Source organism: Corylus avellana, chromosome ca5 (assembly GCF_901000735.1).
Source record: "Corylus avellana chromosome ca5, CavTom2PMs-1.0".
Lineage (NCBI taxonomy): Eukaryota > Viridiplantae > Streptophyta > Magnoliopsida > Fagales > Betulaceae > Corylus > Corylus avellana.
In genome coordinates this window covers 13,714,624-13,731,395 of record NC_081545.1, presented here as the reverse complement: position 1 = coordinate 13,731,395, position 16,772 = coordinate 13,714,624, and the positions used below count along the sequence as shown (strand labels likewise).

Here is a 16,772-nt window from a genome sequence, read left to right as displayed (position 1 = left end):
TTCTGGGGGTGCAAAGCTGTAGCAGAAGATGGAAAGTGTAATAGAAGAAAGGATGTTTGTCCTTTGTTTTTAAGTGAAATCAATATATGTTACTGGTGGGAACTATAAAAGTACAGAGAGGAGAAAACCCGAAAAAGCTGTTAGATATCATTATCAAACCCTTCAAAAGTAGTGGGTGGAAGAGGTGGCTATTGAGAGTCCTCTCTTTATCAACCATGACTCTAATCATAACTCATCTGCTTATAACAAAACAAGTCATTAAAAAGTTACAAATACACATAAAAATATAACTGTATGTGTAAAAAGAGAGAGAGAGAGAAATTGGGCAAAAAGACTAGGGTTAGAAAGATGAGTAGATGAGTTTGGTTTGTTGTTTACAATTTTTTGTGCTTTTTGATGACCAAAGCCAAAGCTATTAATCCCAGCTCTGACCAAAACCTGCCACCCTTTGCAGAAGCATCAACAGCTCTCATAGGCCAAAGGTACGATTCTCTCTACCATCTACTATTCCACTTCCACCCTCTCTCTCTCTCTCTCTCTCTCTCTCTTCCTGCACCTTCACTCTTCTCATGCCAAGTACAAATTCCACAATATCATTCCGGATTTCAATTATAAAATAAGGTTTTTTTTTTTTTTTTCTCTTCTTTTTTTTCGTCAGATTTGTGTAGTGATTATGAGCAGAAGTTGAAAGTTGTAATCTTTCATTATTTTCTAAACATATTTCTGTGCCCACATAGAGAAACCCACCAATCTAGTCCACTGCATGTCATTTTAGTACTGTCTGTAGAGATGCAGATGGATGGATGAGTTGGTCATAACTTTTATTATTATTTTTTTGTTAAAGTTGAACTAAATTTCTGGCTTCTTTCGTATTTTCAGTGTGGGGTTTTGTATTTATTGGTGTTATTGGGGTGTGGACTCCGGAGATTGCAGCGGCAGGATTTTTGTTTTTTTTGGGATCAGCAGAAGTATCAGGTTTCAGAGCAGATAAAGAAGAACAAGCAAGAGGCAGAAAAAGGAAGCAAATCAAAAAGTTGTTGGAAGAGGAAACTAAGAAGGCTAGGAATCTGGATTATCAGAGGAATCATCAGCATATCGAGCAAATCCTCCAAAACGAATCCATAAATTCCTACCAAACAGAAGCACCCAATAAACAAATTTTTGGCGAAATCATAGAATATGCAGAGCATAGAAAAGCAATGGGCATGAAGAGCGCCGGAGGGGAGATAGTCCAAGTCCAAGGAGGCCACATTGTCCGATCCACCGGCCGGAAAGACAGGCACAGCAAGGTGTACACGGCGAAAGGTCCCCGAGACCGGCGGGTCCGGCTCTCCGCCCACACCGCCATTCAATTCTACGATGTACAAGACCGGTTAGGCTACGACCGGCCTAGCAAAGCCGTGGACTGGCTCATCAAGAAGGCCAAGTCGGCCATTGACAAGCTAGCGGAGCTGCCGCCGTGGCATCCAATGGGTAATTCTAGCGCTGCAGCAGCAGAAGAAGAAGACCCAAATGCAGGGTCGGCAGACATGGCAATAGCAGAGCAGTCAGAGTCTTCCGGCTACAACTTTCAGCTCCACAGGCAATTAGCTGAGAACCCAGATGAGAATTCAAACTTCATTTCACCGGCTTTAGATTCTGAAGCCATCACAGATACCATGAAATGTTTATTCCCGACAACCTCTGCAACCTCCTCTCTCAATTTCCAGAGCTACCCACCTGACATAATTTCCAGAAACTCCAACCACACCCAAGATCTTGGCCTATCTCTCCATTCTTTCCATGACCATTCAGCTCCAAACGACCAGAACCTTTTTGCAGGCTCCGCTCCGGTCGGATTCGATGCCAATTACCAGAGAATGGTTGCTTGGAACAGCGACACAAGCGCAGAAAACAGAGGTGCTTTTGTGTTCAACTCTCCAGCATTGGCACAACAAGCATTGCTAGGCCAAGGCTCAGCATTTTCACAGAGGGGACCCCTTCAGTCCAGTTTTGCACACTCAGTTCGGGCTTGGGATGATCTTTCTATTGCTTCATCGCACTACCAGAAAACACAGCCAATTCATCAATCTTCCATGTTCGGAGGCCGGTTCACCACCGACGGATTGCCGGGGTTTTGCATTCCGGCGACAATTCAGCGTGGGGAGGAGCAAACTTCCAGTAGGCCATCCTCTACCTCTCCCAATTCCCACCAGCATTGATTGAACAAAAGCAGGACTAGTTTCCTCGCCATTAGGTACTCAACTTAAATTCCCGTTTCTTCTTCTTTTTAATGTTACTTCTGTTTGTTCCCATGGAAAATTTATCTAAGAAAAAGTTCTTATTCCCATGTTTTGTTTCCCAAACAAAGAATAGTGCAAATAAATGAGAATAATTTCTGTCATAACTTTTAGATGTATTGTTTTAATTAAACATTATCAGACAGCATTTTCCATTGAAACAAGCAGAGTAGGTTCAAGTTCCTCTCAAATTGAGGTTTTTTTTTTTTTTTTTTAGGATTTTGAAGATTCTACTGTTGGATAATCGAATGGGAGGAAGAGATTGCAGTCAATTCAATGGTCTACCGTGGGAAGAAATTATCTGGTTGGATTCAACAGTTTGTTTTTTCTATGATTAATTTGAGTTATTTTATTTTGGATGCTCTATTGCTTACTACTAAGCATGCTGTTTTAGCTCAACTTTGTTTAATAGGTGCTTAAATTGTTTAAGTAATTTGACTCTCTGAGATTATGGTCCAAGTTCTCTTTGTTTTTGTTAAAACGCATGTGTTCAACCCATTGAAAAAACACATATCTAGGTCCATTGTATATATCGGTGAGCCGGCGATACTTTAAAAACAATATTCAGTAAAAAACTGTTTCTGGTCATGCTCGACTGAGGTTAAAACAAAAACACCATTCTTTTGTTTTGTTTTGCTTTGTTTTTTGTCTCCAAGGTACAACTGTAATGGAACAGTACATGAACCAACGAGTTTCTTTTAACATTATGCTTCTGTTCAAACCATGTTTGTCAATATGCAGCGGGAGTAAGATCCTTTTCCATGTGCAATTTCAAAAACATTTTTCACCCTTTTTGGAAATCTATGTTTTCATACAAGATTTTCACGCCGGCTGATGTAACCTATATTTTAAGTAACTAATATTTCGCCACTTAAAACACATCACATCATGGTGTGAAAATCTAGTCCGAAGAGTGTTGGAATCCATGAGATATCAGACTCCCATATTGAATTCTCTGATATTAGATTCTCATATCTCATGGACCATGAACCAAAATTTCTTCCCATGAACCAATACTGTACTGATATGGTCGCAATGTCCATGAAACCTTATCATGTAGCTTCACTGATTCTGGAAAATTTTTTGTTTTTTTGTTTTTTTGTTTTTTTGTTTTTTTTTTTCTTTTCTGCTGTTTCCATGAATTGAGATTTTGCAGACATCTGATCCTAAAAAGGGTGGAATTAGAAAATATTTAGAGAGGCAAAAATTACTTTTTTTACCGGACTTTTATTGGAAAATCGTCTGCAACTTTTATCCATGAACTTGGTCCTGTGTTGTGTGCCAAACTCTCTGGAAACAGGGCTCTCTTATTGATTTCAGTTTTTTTATCTTCTCTTGCTTAAAATTTTGTTATTTGAAATCAAATCTTGGGGTTCTAAGGCAAACAGACACCCTTATGTTTTCCTATATCTGAGGAAAAAGGTTGTCTTAAGACTCAAATGTACTTCCTATCTGCTTGATTGTCTCAGTATATTGAAAACCAGGCTAAAGTTTGAAGTTAGCCTAGAGTAAGGGGCCAAAGGATTGAATGGAAACTTATTTAGGGTATGGAAGTAACCTCTAAATCGAGGGGCCCTTGTAGGTGATCTGCAAGCTTTAAAGGGTATGGAAAGGGCACTAGCTACCTTAATTAGTTACCTGGAAACTTTATTTCTTATTCTAGGCCTAGTATCTCCACAATCTTGAAGATCAAGTTATGATATAAATTTGTAAGCATTTGATATTTCAAATTCAAATTGAAATTGGGTTTAAGAAATTGACAGATCCTTGATTGCTGTATGTAATGAAAACATAATTTATAGCTGATATTTCATCATTGGCTTTCTGATACCTACGGCTAATAGAGTTCTGTTAGAGTGAAATGTGTCCTTATATGTAATTTCATAAGAATATAGGAAGTGATATCTAAACTTTCTAGAAGAAGGTTAGGTGTACCCTAGGGAGCTTCCTCTTGTAGCTGTTATATAATATTATTATATTTGGCTTTTCTATTTAATGAACGAAGGAGGAGGAAGAAGCTAGCTTTCTTTCCATTTCAATTTCTTCTGTCTCATTTCATTATTAAAAATACAAGTTCTGACCCCAATGCACATAAAAGCATGTATATATGCAACAATTTTAACAGAAAATTGGCAATAGGAAAATTAATCTAAACCCACAAAGTAATAAACCCAATTCACAATTATTAACACATAAATTTCTTGACGAAAACCTTTGAATATCATATGACTATGAAGTAGGGAAATCCAAAAAATCAATTTATTAAGAAATATTCAAAGTACAAACAAAGTATACTTATAACCATTGTAACAACGGCAAAAATCACCTCTACTTGCCTCCTACCGCAACAACTCCAGCTTTTTACTAGGCAATCTTTCTTCTTGGTCTGTGTTAGAGAGAGAAACACCAAGAGAGCGAAACAAGATTAAGTTAATATACATATTAAGATACAACTTCTAACTTAAAAGCCTAAACTAATGAATTTGGGTCCACTTAAGCATATTAATCATTATTATTATTATTATTATTATTATTATTATTATTATTTTTTATATTTTCTCAATGTAAGACATAAACCTCACAAGTGTATACACAACAAATATCATCTTCCCACAAGAATGCCACCCGTAATCCAAGAAAAATGACACTCTTTTTAGTTTTTACTGGAGTCAAACCAAACGCTAAAAATCATGACACTTGTATTAGTAAGAGCAAAAGCTACCATGGCTTGATACTAATTGTAAGTTACCATGGCTCTGATACCAATTTTTAAGAAAAGAAACATCAAGAGAGTCAAACAAAAGTAAATTAATATAAATATCAAGACACCACTTCTAGCCCAAAAGACCAATGGACTTAGGTCCGCCTAAGTAATAAACAACTTATATATATTTTCTCGATGTAAAATACAAATTTCATAAGTGCACACACAACCGTCTCCTTTCCAAACTTAGACTTCAAAAGATTAATGAAGATGAAGCGAGGTTTAAATGATCACTCCAAGACAATTACACAACCAAAGCTCTCAACAAAAGCTTCTTTTAGCTCACCACATAGAATGAAGCTAAGTTCTCAATATGAAGTGCTTTGATGGCTTAGGCTTCGCACATAATCGTGCAACCACATCCTTATCTCAAGAAAGAGAAAGAAAAAAAAAGCCTAAGTTTGCAGTTTGCACGTTAAAATCCATTGAAAGTAATATAGGTCATCGAGCGGTGTCAAGATGTTTCCGTTCCTTTTTGTCTTGCTTTTGATCTACTCATCTACAACAAGTTTGAAGGATCCCATCTGTTCTTCCGAACCTGCGGCTTGGAAGTATCGGCGTCGTCATCACCACAGCCACATTAGTTGAATGACGCCGCCATTGCCACTGTTCCCTTCACCAAGGATTTGGGATTGAAGATTAAAATGTAAATGGCTCAAGGTAGTTGTGGGGTGTTGGTGTCGGTCAACTATGTTCTGTATGGTGTTGGAGAGAGTTGACGCTGGAGAAGATCGTACGTTGTAGTGATCTGTCGTTTGGGTTGCTATTGTATTGAAGTGTTAATGTCGATAGGGTGTACGGAGCTCTCTGTGTATCCTGGATGTGTGGTAGTAAGCTTTGGTTGTGTGCGGTGCTCGTGTGGTGGCAGGAGATAATTGCTTCTCTATGATTCTGTCGAGCTATAATGTTTTTTGTTTCTCCTGTGTGGCTTGGCTACCTGTCGGGTTGTGCCGTTGTGGTTTTCAGCAGAGTCTGTGGCCGCCGGTGGCGAAGGTTGAAGACGAACTATAGTTGCTCAGTGGTGGGGATATCATGATATTCCTATCAAGGATAAGGATCACACTATCCGAGATATCTTATTCCTACTCTAGCTTCTGGATCAAACTCAAACATTAGCCCAACCCACTTAACCCAAACAAATAAACCCGTTAAAAAAAAAAAAAACACTAGAAAAATGCAGTCTCTAGTGATCTGTTGGTATTCCCTTTTTCTGCCGATCTCTTAGTCTGTTTGGCTAGTTTTGTTCATCTCACCAATCAGAATACCAACTTCGGCGGCGCTGCCTCATTTTGGTCGAATGCTTGGGTGGCTGTCACAAACTCACAGTACTTGCACCCCTTGTTATCTGTTGATATCTTAGTCTATGTGCTTCAAAGTTCTTTTTTTAGTTTGGCATAGTTTCGGTGGGAAGTAACAGTTCCTTGAACTGTTTTCTCTCTTTTGGTTGCTATTTCCTTTGTTTTAGGTCTTGGGTTACATTGGTTGCTATTCCACCCCATGAGATCCATCTTGGTGGGAGAGGCCTCTTTGATCACCTTGGGAAGGAAGCCCAAGCTCGATGATCTCACTCGCTGGGAACAAGAAAGATAATTAAATTGAGAATAATTTTTATAGGATTTTGGCACAAATTAAGACCTTTGTCCCCTCTTAGAGGGTGACACATTACACTATAACAAGAAAAGCAAATGTTAGCAAAATACTAGATCTGATCCTTCTACCACCCCTCGCCTACAAAAAATAAAAATCAAATTTATTTACCTAATCTCTCGCCTCTCTTTGAGAGAAAAAGTGCACAGCTAGCACATAGGCGAAACGCTGCTCAGGTGAAACGCTGCTCGGGTGAAATGCCACCACCCATGACCCAACAATCATCTCATACCCACCATCGCCCCTATTTGTAACATACACCACTATTGCAGCCTGCTATTGGGAATGGAATTGCAAATCAATATTTTGGAAGCTACGGCATAGGCGAAACGCCACCTTGCACCGAATGCCACCACCCACGACCCAACAATCCCCTCATACCCACCATCGCCCCTATTTGTAACATACACCACCACTGCAGCCTGCTGTTTGAAATAGGACTGCAAATCAATATTTTGCACAGTGGAATAAATTGAATTCCTATACCAAGAATCCTTTATGAAGAATATGTGAAGAACGGTTGCTATTTAAAATTAAATTTCAAGAAAGAATAACACTTACTTGGATATCAACGACAATTTCTGGCTTTGGACAAAAATATTTTTACTTCTCCAAGAACATATTCTTTCTTGTTCGAAAACATGAAAAATAATTTCTTCTCTTTTTCAAAAACACAACCAACACGTTTTTTTTTCTTCAAGAACACGGCAAATCTAAGGGATGTAGAGGCCTTTAGATCTTCTCACCAATGATTAATAACAACCAACACAGTGAGGACTCTTACTTAGCTCTTTAAATCTTAAACTTTTGTTTTTATGAGTTAACACAAAGAACTATTAATTCTTAGAGAGTTTTTGAGAATTAACTATCAAGAGAACTTGATAGAATGAGTAAGTGATTTGGGAGCCCAAGATCTTCTCTATTTATAGGCTTAGCAAGGAAGTAGAGATAGAGAAATAAGCAATGTTGGACAAATGAGTAGTTCTAATCCACATAGGACTAGAAGAGGCTAAACCTAGTAACAGTAGGAGTATTAATTCTTAGAGAGTTTCTGATAATTAACTATTAAGAGAATTTGATAGAATGAGTAAGTGATTTGGGAGCTAGTAACAGTAGGGTTTAGAAACCCTAGCCTCCACTTATTTCAACCTCAACACATGGGCCAGAGAGATTTTCTTCATGGTCCATGCATCCCTTTTTTGGGATCTGGGCTTGGCTTTTATCGTAGCCCTTTTCTTCTATTGTCAACGCATAGGGCAAAGGAATTTTTCTGACCTTATGTGTTCCATTATGTTCATACGGCCTCTAGGTTTTATCACAAGCCCAATTGCATTATATATCTCTAGCCCATGTTTTAAATAAATAAAACATTTAACCCAATAAATAAGAAGGCCTTATTATGGTTAATGACATCGGCTTGGTGAGGGATTTAAAGGAAAAAAATATTATTGGTTTAAATATATTTGTAATCATGTCTCCGTGACATTTGTTACGCAACAATTTTTTAATCACAATTAATTCTACTAAATAATTGTGACTGCACTCTAATAAATATTTTTGATTAAAAAATTAATCCCTTTGACTTGCTTAATGTTGACTTAAGTTTCATCCATAAAATATTCTGTAGCAGAATTAAGGTTAAGGATACTGCCACTTAATTCTCTACCTCTTTATCTTTGAGTCACTAATTTTACGTTATTCTCATACATGTGAAAAACGCATTTATATATTTTGGTATGCCAACCAAAATGCTCCTGCCGAAGACTCTAAGAATAATAATCATAAAATCTATCTTAATGGAAAATTTCTTATCTTTTTGTTCACCGACAAAAGATTTTGGATTCCCTTTTGGAAAATGCTTTCCCACAATGTTTCATGCAATTACCCAATGTAATGAGGTTAATTCAATCGATGATAGGTATGATACATCTAAGTAATCTACATAAATGATAAAACATGTGAGTCCACAATTCAATTCCATCATAATTTATAATCAAAGTCTAAGTAGTCTTTGAGGAGTTATTGTCTTTCCTTAATATGCAGTATCTTAATGAAAAGACAACTTCTTAATTCGTTCAGTGCCTTAGGATCTCAACACACTATACATCAATTCCGAAGTTACTGCTTTGCTTGATCAAGGTAGATCACCAAGATTCGATGTGTAATAGTCTTACGCAAAATGAAATGTCTAGTTTCATTTACTCATTGCGAACTTTATACATCTAAGGATACAAGGATTATGGACTAAGACCTTGTGTGATAACTACTTTACTCACACCCATAGCCATATTCAATGTAATCCTAAGACTTTTCACATGCATAATAAATATGATGAACTTGGTAATTGGCATATGAAAAACATTTTATATGCCATATGCTCAAATCATTTAATCAGTGAATATAACATATATTCATTATAAACGTTTGAATGTCAACACAAATATAAAATCATTGGGATTTAGGGCACAATTCCTAACACCTATACCGATCTCATGCTCAGGTTAAACACCATAGACTCCATATACGACCTTGTATACAGCTTCCCTTCACAATCCACAAGCGCCACACCAGATGAGCACTTGATGTACGGCGTATGGGACCTGTTTGCAGCCTCCAAAGCCACGTATTGCAATTCACCGCCAACCCCACAAATGCCATTGCATAATGGCATCTAGCTCTTGCTCAAAAATGACAATTTGTTATGGTGTGGCTCTAGGAGTAAATGTACATCGTCTGAAAACAAGTCATGGGGTCCGAACGAGTGGGAGAGGAAGTTTCACAAGAAGGGCGTAAATTGGTCGGAGCTAGAGTTGGGTTCATCGGTTATGAGGAGGTTGATGTTGGGGACGTCAGGGTCACAGACCTCCTAGAGAAACTAGTTGCAGAGGCCGCAGGGGGTGGAGGAGATGACAAGGTAGTTGAGGTCGGGCTCGGCATTAAGGGAGAGATTGGTGAAGAGGAACTGCTCTTCATGGACAGAATGGTGGAGAGGGAGACTGGGGAAATCAAGGTTGATCACACACGGCACCAACGTGGAAATAGGAGATGGGAGGGTGGGTGATGTAGACCAAAAAGTTAAGGATTCCATAAAGAAGAGCGATGATGTAGGAGGAAACTCTCACCTGGCGAGTTCTACTAAAAATGTCATATCTATAGTTTCTGATGTCGAATTGGAGCAAGCTTGGTGGCGTTGGAAAGCTAATTTAAATATATATAAAATTATGTTTCACGGGGTTCAGCTAATTCCAACATTTACAAGATCAAAGCAAGCCATAAAGAGAAGACTAGAAAGTTGGGCAGAATTGTTTGTGTGATTTTGAGCTGAGGAGCCAACAAAGAGGCTTGATTGCAATCACGTCTGGACAAGATTGTAGACAAGGGATCAGTTGGAGTCACAGAGGCTTGTTTGCAACCTTGTCCGAATGAGTTTGCAGATGCGCCTCACAGTTTTGCTGAATTCAACTTTATTTCATATTATTATTAGGTTTAGGGTTTAGAGGCCTATATATACATGTTTTATAGATCCTAAAACGTAGATTTTGATTATATGTGAGTTTTTATCGATTAGATTACTCAGAGTTGAGTTTCTTCATTATTTTTCTTCACACCCTAGAGAGTATCTAGCATTTAGAAAAGATTTCTTAGATTTTTTGATCGTATCAAGATCTAGAAATATATCAGTTAGTTATTGTTGTTCTTCTTTACAGCCCGCTAAGTTGCGCTACATCAATAGGCAAGGCGATGGGCGAAGGAGACGAGCGTGGGGAGGAGCTGGAAGACTGTGAGGTTGGAGTCTTTGGCCATGGATTTGACTTTTGAGGCTAGGATGACAAATATGGGTTTGTCCACTTTCGTTGGGGTGGGGATTAAGGGAGATGAGAGAGCTCCGCATGGGCATGGGTGGTGGCGTTCCACCTATGCGGCTTTTGGCTTGTGTGGTGGTTGTGCAATTTTTCTCTCAAAGACAGGTTTGCGATTAGATAAATAAATGATACTTCTTTCTCCTTAGACGATCAAATCCAATGTTTTGCTAACATTTATTTTTCTTGTTGTAGGGTGTGATAAGCGCCGAATGTTGCACATTCAAGCCCCTTAATTTACATATGTTAATTTCTTAGCATTGTTATTTGTTTGATTTTGTTTTGTTTTTGTGTTTCAGGTCTTATTTGACAAACCATTGAAAATTGGGCTTAAAATGGCAAAAAGCTGAGTATTCTGGATCTAGGATCGAGCGTAGCTACTCCTGAGCTCGAGCGCACCTGCGCTCGAGCATCTGCGGCCAGGGATCGAGCGCATAACAGCTAGGCTCGAGCGCACTGCGCTCGAGCACACAAAACTTCAGATCGAGCGCACTCGGGCGTGTATTGCATGGCAGCAATCCTTTTCCAGCGTGGATTTGGTTTTTAGTCTCCCAATTGGACTAGGAGACTGACCTCCGGTTTTCTGAGGGTTTCTAGGGTCTTTAGGGTTTTCCTAATCCCTATAAATAGGGCTCTAAACATTGTAAACATACACACCGCTTCCTAGAGCTAGAAATCAAAAATTTGTCTTTGGAGCTTAGAAGATCATGAGCGGCTAAACCCCTTCGTGGGGTGTTAATGTAACCCTATCCAAACACAATGGTTTGATTGTATTTAATTTCTAGATTTTCAATTTATGCATGTTGATTGTATAACTATGAGGATTGCTACAATTGATTTTTGTTCTTCATATTAAATGCAATTGTTCTTAAATTTCAAAATCAATATTTGTGAAATTCTTCTCTTGTCTTAGAAAGTATTTTACTTTTATTGAAATCAAATCATTCTTGTTTTCTATGATTATGAGGATGATGGTTATACAATGGGTTTAATTGACATATGATCAATAGGATTTGATAGGCCATGCTTAGGGAAGACGGATTGTACTACACCCTAGTTTAGTGTAATTTAGGTAGACAGTCTGTGCCAACTGAAGTTGGGTTACACTTATTCATTGATTGTGTGTATCCTGTTAACGAATTTGATAATTTATACCTAGGGAAGACGGGTAGTACCGCATCTTAGTGGTTAGGTGGATGATCCGTGCCAGCCGAAGATAGATTATGCTTATTCTGTAATAAGTTAGTTTCTTGTTTATTTATAACATGCATAGAATGAATTTCTGGGATTAATTATGATTAATGATAAGTGCCAAATATTGCATATTTGGACCCCTTTATTTACATTAGTTAATCCTTTAGTTGTGTCGTTATTTAATATTTTGTGTTAGTTTTGTGTTTTTAGTATTTTGTAGGTCATTGAAGAAAAATTACAGCTTTAAAAGGAAAAAATGCAAAGTTTGGAAGAAAGAATACTTTGAGAAGACCTAGATTGTGTGGTTAAGTATAACCAAATCAAAGAAAAGGTTAAATCAGATTAAAGTTCAGATTGGATAAGATTTCAGATCGGATTCAAATTCAGATTCTGCATACGTCTTAGTATTTTGACCATAACTCTCCGTTCAAATATCGGATTGAAGTGATTCAAATGGCATTGGAAAGCTTAAGGGAGTTAGACATTGCAGAGCCTGTTTAAAAAAAAAAAAAAAAAAAATGCATATCTTGCCTTGGTTGTTTCATTTGTTAGGAATTCTTTCAAATTTTATGGAACTTATCTTGAGTTTAAACTAAAAACTTCATGATTATATGCTAATTACACTTTACACATTTCAGAACATATGAGGTCTCAATTGTCCATTTATAAGTAATTTGATTTTGGATTTCCTTTTGGCTGTTATGATGGTGTTTGTCTTTTTAAGTTTGCTCATGAATAAGAACCAGGGTTTATGTGAAACTTCTTTCTTGTTAACAACATAGTGCACAATGTTTGTGGGTATAATTCCTGTTAAGCCCTCATGAGACTTCACTCATCCACTAGGGATGCCTAGGGGTTTAAAAGGCTTGTTGCATATGCTAAATGCAATCGTCTCTCCCACGAAAGAGGATTTATGTTTCTTGCTTTCATTTTATTTTATTTTTTGTTTTGCTAAGGGACTAGCAAAATGTAAGTTTGGGGGTGTTTGATAAGTGCCAAATATTGCATATTTGGACCCCTTTATTTACATTAGTTAATCCTTTAGTTGTGTCGTTATTTAATATTTTGTGTTAGTTTTGTGTTTTTAGTATTTTGTAGGTCATTGAAGAAAAACTACAGCTTTAAAGGGAAAAATGCGAAGTTTGGAAGAAAGCATACTTTGAGAAGACCTAGATGATGTGGTTAAGTCTAACCAAATCCAAGAAAAGGTTAAATCAGATTAAAGTTCAGATTGGATAAGATTTCGGATCGGATTCAAATTCAGATTCTGCACACGTCTTAGTATTTTGACCATAACTCTCCGGTCAAATATCGGATTGAAGTGATTCAAACGGCATTAGAAAGCTAGCTCAAAATACTACAATTTGTTGTGAAATAGGATTTTCGTAATTCGGATGGTTACTATGTCAAAATCGCCCCGCAATTAAGAGACACAAATTTGGACGAATCCTATTCCGATTTCAGACTTCTATTTTAACTGGGAGACAGACCTCCGAATTATCTAGGTTTACTTGGGCTTCTAGGACTTCCCTAAGCTTATAAATAGACTTCTTTGCATTCAAGAAAATATACACAATCCCAGAGAGCAAAATTCTTTTGTTTAGTTTTTTCTTTAGGTTTAGGTTTAGGTTTAGATTTTATTTTTATGTGGAGCTAAATTCCCAACTAAGGTTGGGGATGAAGCCTCACCGATGAAGAACATCAATACTTTTATGTAAGTTTTATTATTCTGATTTTATTGGGTTTTATATTTCAATTGTTTTACTTCTAATCAATTGTATGGAGTGATTCTTGGATATCTCTTGTGATTCAAGGATACATGTGATGATTTGAGATAATTTCATATGATTGATTGCTTGGCTTTTAACTCATAAAAATTGGATATCCCTTGTGATTTGTTCTACGGATACATCTGGTGTTTCAATTGAATTTGGATTCCTTTTGTGATTTGGTCAATGAATGGATACATGGGATGGTTTTGATTAATTCTTTGAAGCATAGTAAAACATATTATGATTTAATTTGTGAGAACTTCAGATTAATATTGATGAACATAAAGTATGTTGTTATGATTTGGTGAGTGTGAATTCTCCAAACCTTAGTACCTTTATCTTAGATTTACTTATTTTATTTAGTTTATGTTTATCCTTTAATTTTCAAAACTCAAAAATCAAAACCCTTTTGGAACTAGATTAGGATTTAATTAGTTTAGATATAAATTGCTCTTTCAAAAATACAATTCTCTGTGGGATCGACCTCGCACTTGCAATCCATTAAACTACAATTGATTCGTACACTTGCGAGTTAAATAAATTTGCACAACAATTAACCATTGTTGTGCGGATAGAGGTGAAGTCAATACCCTACACTCTCTCTTATTTTAAATCTCTTTTATTTTCATGCACTTTAAGTTTTAAAGAAAATCAAATCAATTCTCTTTTTAATTAAGTTCTTTTTGATCTTTCAAAATTGATAATAAAACCCCTACAGTCCATGAGGTTCGACACCCTCTCTATAGCCATATCCTACTAAGATTCGTCCTATTGCGAGTAAATATTTTTATAATTGATATTTTTTGTCACAAAAATACCACATCAATTTTTGGCACCGTTGCCGGGGACTGCTTAACGGTTTCATTATCTAAATTTAAGGATTGATTTTAGCTTAATAATTTATTTTTCTGTTTTAAGTTGCTAATTTTAATTCTGTTGTGTGTTTGGTTTTTATTTTAGAATTTGCAAACAGGTCTGTAGCTGCCTTCTCTGTGACTGCGATCGAGAGTAGGTCGCGTGCGATCGAGCGCACAGACACATTCCAGCAGGAATCAAGCCAGGAACGCTCGAGCTTTCCCCTCCTATGCTCGCGCCCATCTGTAGTAGTACGCTCGAGCGCACCCTTCCGTGCGATCGAGCGCACTTGCGGCAACCTACATCCAAAATCCTAGGGCATCTAATGGCTGTTTGTGAGCTTTACTTTTCCATTTTAGCTTAGTTTTTTTTTCTATTTTGTTTATGCTCCATCGCCGTTCTTTGTCTTTTCCATTAATTTCTTGTGACCTTGAAATTGAACGCACTCTTAGACAAATTAGATCCCAAAGGACCCCTAATTTGCTAGAAGAGCGTTCCACTGAGACCATGGGAAACGTTAACTGATAAGTGCCAAATATTGCATATTTGGACCCCTTTATTTATATTAGTTAATCCTTTAGCTGTGTCGTTATTTAATATTTTGTGTTAGTTTTGTGTTTTTAGTGTTTTGTAGGTCATTGAAGAAAAACTGCAGCTTTAAAGGGAAAAATGCGAAGTTTGGAAGAAAGCATACTTTGAGAAGACCTAGATTGTGTGGTTAAGTCTAACCAAATCCAAGAAAAGGTTAAATCAGATTCAAGTTCAGATTGAATAAGATTTTGGATCGGATTCAAATTCAGATTCTGCACATATCTTAGTATTTTGACCATAACTCTCCGTTCAAATATCGGATTGAAGTGATTCAAACGGCATTGGAAAGCTAGCTCAAAATACTACAATTTGTTGTGAAATAGGATTTTCGTAATTCGTACAGTTACTATGTCAAAATCGCCCCGCAATTAAAGGACACAAATTTGGACGAATCCTATTCCGATTTCAGACTTCTATTTTGACTGGGAGACAGACCTCCGAATTATCTAAGTTTACTTGGGCTTCTAGGACTTCCCTAAGCTTATAAATAGACTTCTTTGCATTCAAGAAAATAGACACAATCCAGAGAGCAAAATTATTTTGTTTAGTTTTTCTTTAGGTTTAGGTTTAGGTTTAGATTTTATTTTTATGTGGAGCTAAATTCCCAACTAAGGTTGGGGATGAAGCCTCACCGATGAAGAACATCAATACTTTTATGTAAGTTTTTATTATTCTGATTTTATTGGGTTTTATATTTCAATTGTTTTACTTCTAATCAATTGTATGGAGTGATTCTTGGATATCTCTTGTTATTCAAGAATACATGTGATGATTTGAGATAGTTTCATATGATTGATTGCTTGGCTTTTAACTCATAAAAATTGGATATCCCTTGTGATTTGTTCTACGGATACATCTGGTGTTTCAATTGAATTTGGATTCCTTTTGTGATTTGGTCAATGAATGGATACATGAGATGGTTTTGATTAATTCTTTGAAGCATAGTAAAACATATCTATGATTTAATTTGTGAGAACTTCGGATTAATATTGATGAACATAAAGTATGTTGTTATGATTTGGTGAGTGTGAATTCCCAAACCTTAGTACCTTTATCCTTAGATTTACTTATTTTATTTAGTTTATGTTTATCCTTTAATTTTCAAAACTCAAAAATCAAAAACCCTTTTGGAACTAGATTAGGATTTAATTAGTTTAGATATAAATTGCTCTTTCAAAAATACAATTGATTCGTGCACTTGTGAGTTAAATAAATTTGCACAACAAGTTTTTGGCGCCGTTGCCGAGGAATTGTTGAATTTTTGAAACCAATTTATTTCTAAATTAGTTTTATTCTTCTACTAGTTATAATTAGGATTTTATTTTTCTGCAATTTGTTTTGTTTTATTCGTGTTACTAATAAAAAAACAAAAAGATTGTTCTTGTTATTTTTTGTTTTGTTTGGCTTGTTTTACAGTCCTGCCGCAGCACCTTCTGCACATCAGCGCGATCAAGCGCACTCATAGCAAAAGCAGCAGTTTCGTAGATCTTTGCCAAAATTTATTTTTGGTCCTTTTTGTGAGTTTTTAAATTTTAGTTTTCATTTTTTTTTTTGGTTGTGTTAGTTGTTCTTGTAGTTTATTTTATTTAAAAAAAACTAAAATTAAAAAAAAAATATATATATATATTGGTTAATGTTTTATGTGGGATATCTGCATGCTAAAAAGTGAGGGGAAGCATGAATTTTCATTTTAATGATTTTAATCCATCTCCTAGTTGTAGGACACCAGCTCCTACCAACTACCCTCAAAATTTTTACCCAAATAAACCATGTTCATTTTGTTTCAATCCTTATCATGAGGAGAACAATT

The 16,772-nt window shown here is 36.5% G+C and overlaps 1 protein-coding gene and 1 pseudogene across 2 annotated transcripts; one reads left to right on the top strand and one right to left on the bottom strand.

Annotated features, from left to right (window-relative positions):
- The first annotated feature begins 338 nt into the window (after positions 1-338).
- LOC132180998 (transcription factor TCP4-like) lies at positions 339-2,847 on the top strand. Of its 2 annotated transcripts, none has more exons than XM_059594034.1 (3): positions 339-482; positions 880-2,236; positions 2,497-2,847. In XM_059594034.1, exon 2 carries the CDS (start codon positions 1,200-1,202, stop codon positions 2,199-2,201), a length of 1,002 nt encoding a protein of 333 aa, XP_059450017.1. In that variant the 5' UTR covers positions 339-482; positions 880-1,199; the 3' UTR covers positions 2,202-2,236; positions 2,497-2,847. The 2 variants fall into 2 exon arrangements, with proteins under 2 accessions (XP_059450017.1, XP_059450016.1); XM_059594033.1 differs by lacking the exon at positions 339-482 and adding an exon at positions 508-621.
- Positions 2,848-6,801: 3,954 nt separating this feature from the next.
- LOC132181821 (cytidine deaminase 1-like) overlaps positions 6,802-16,772 on the bottom strand; it is a 37,101-nt pseudogene continuing 27,130 nt past the window's right edge.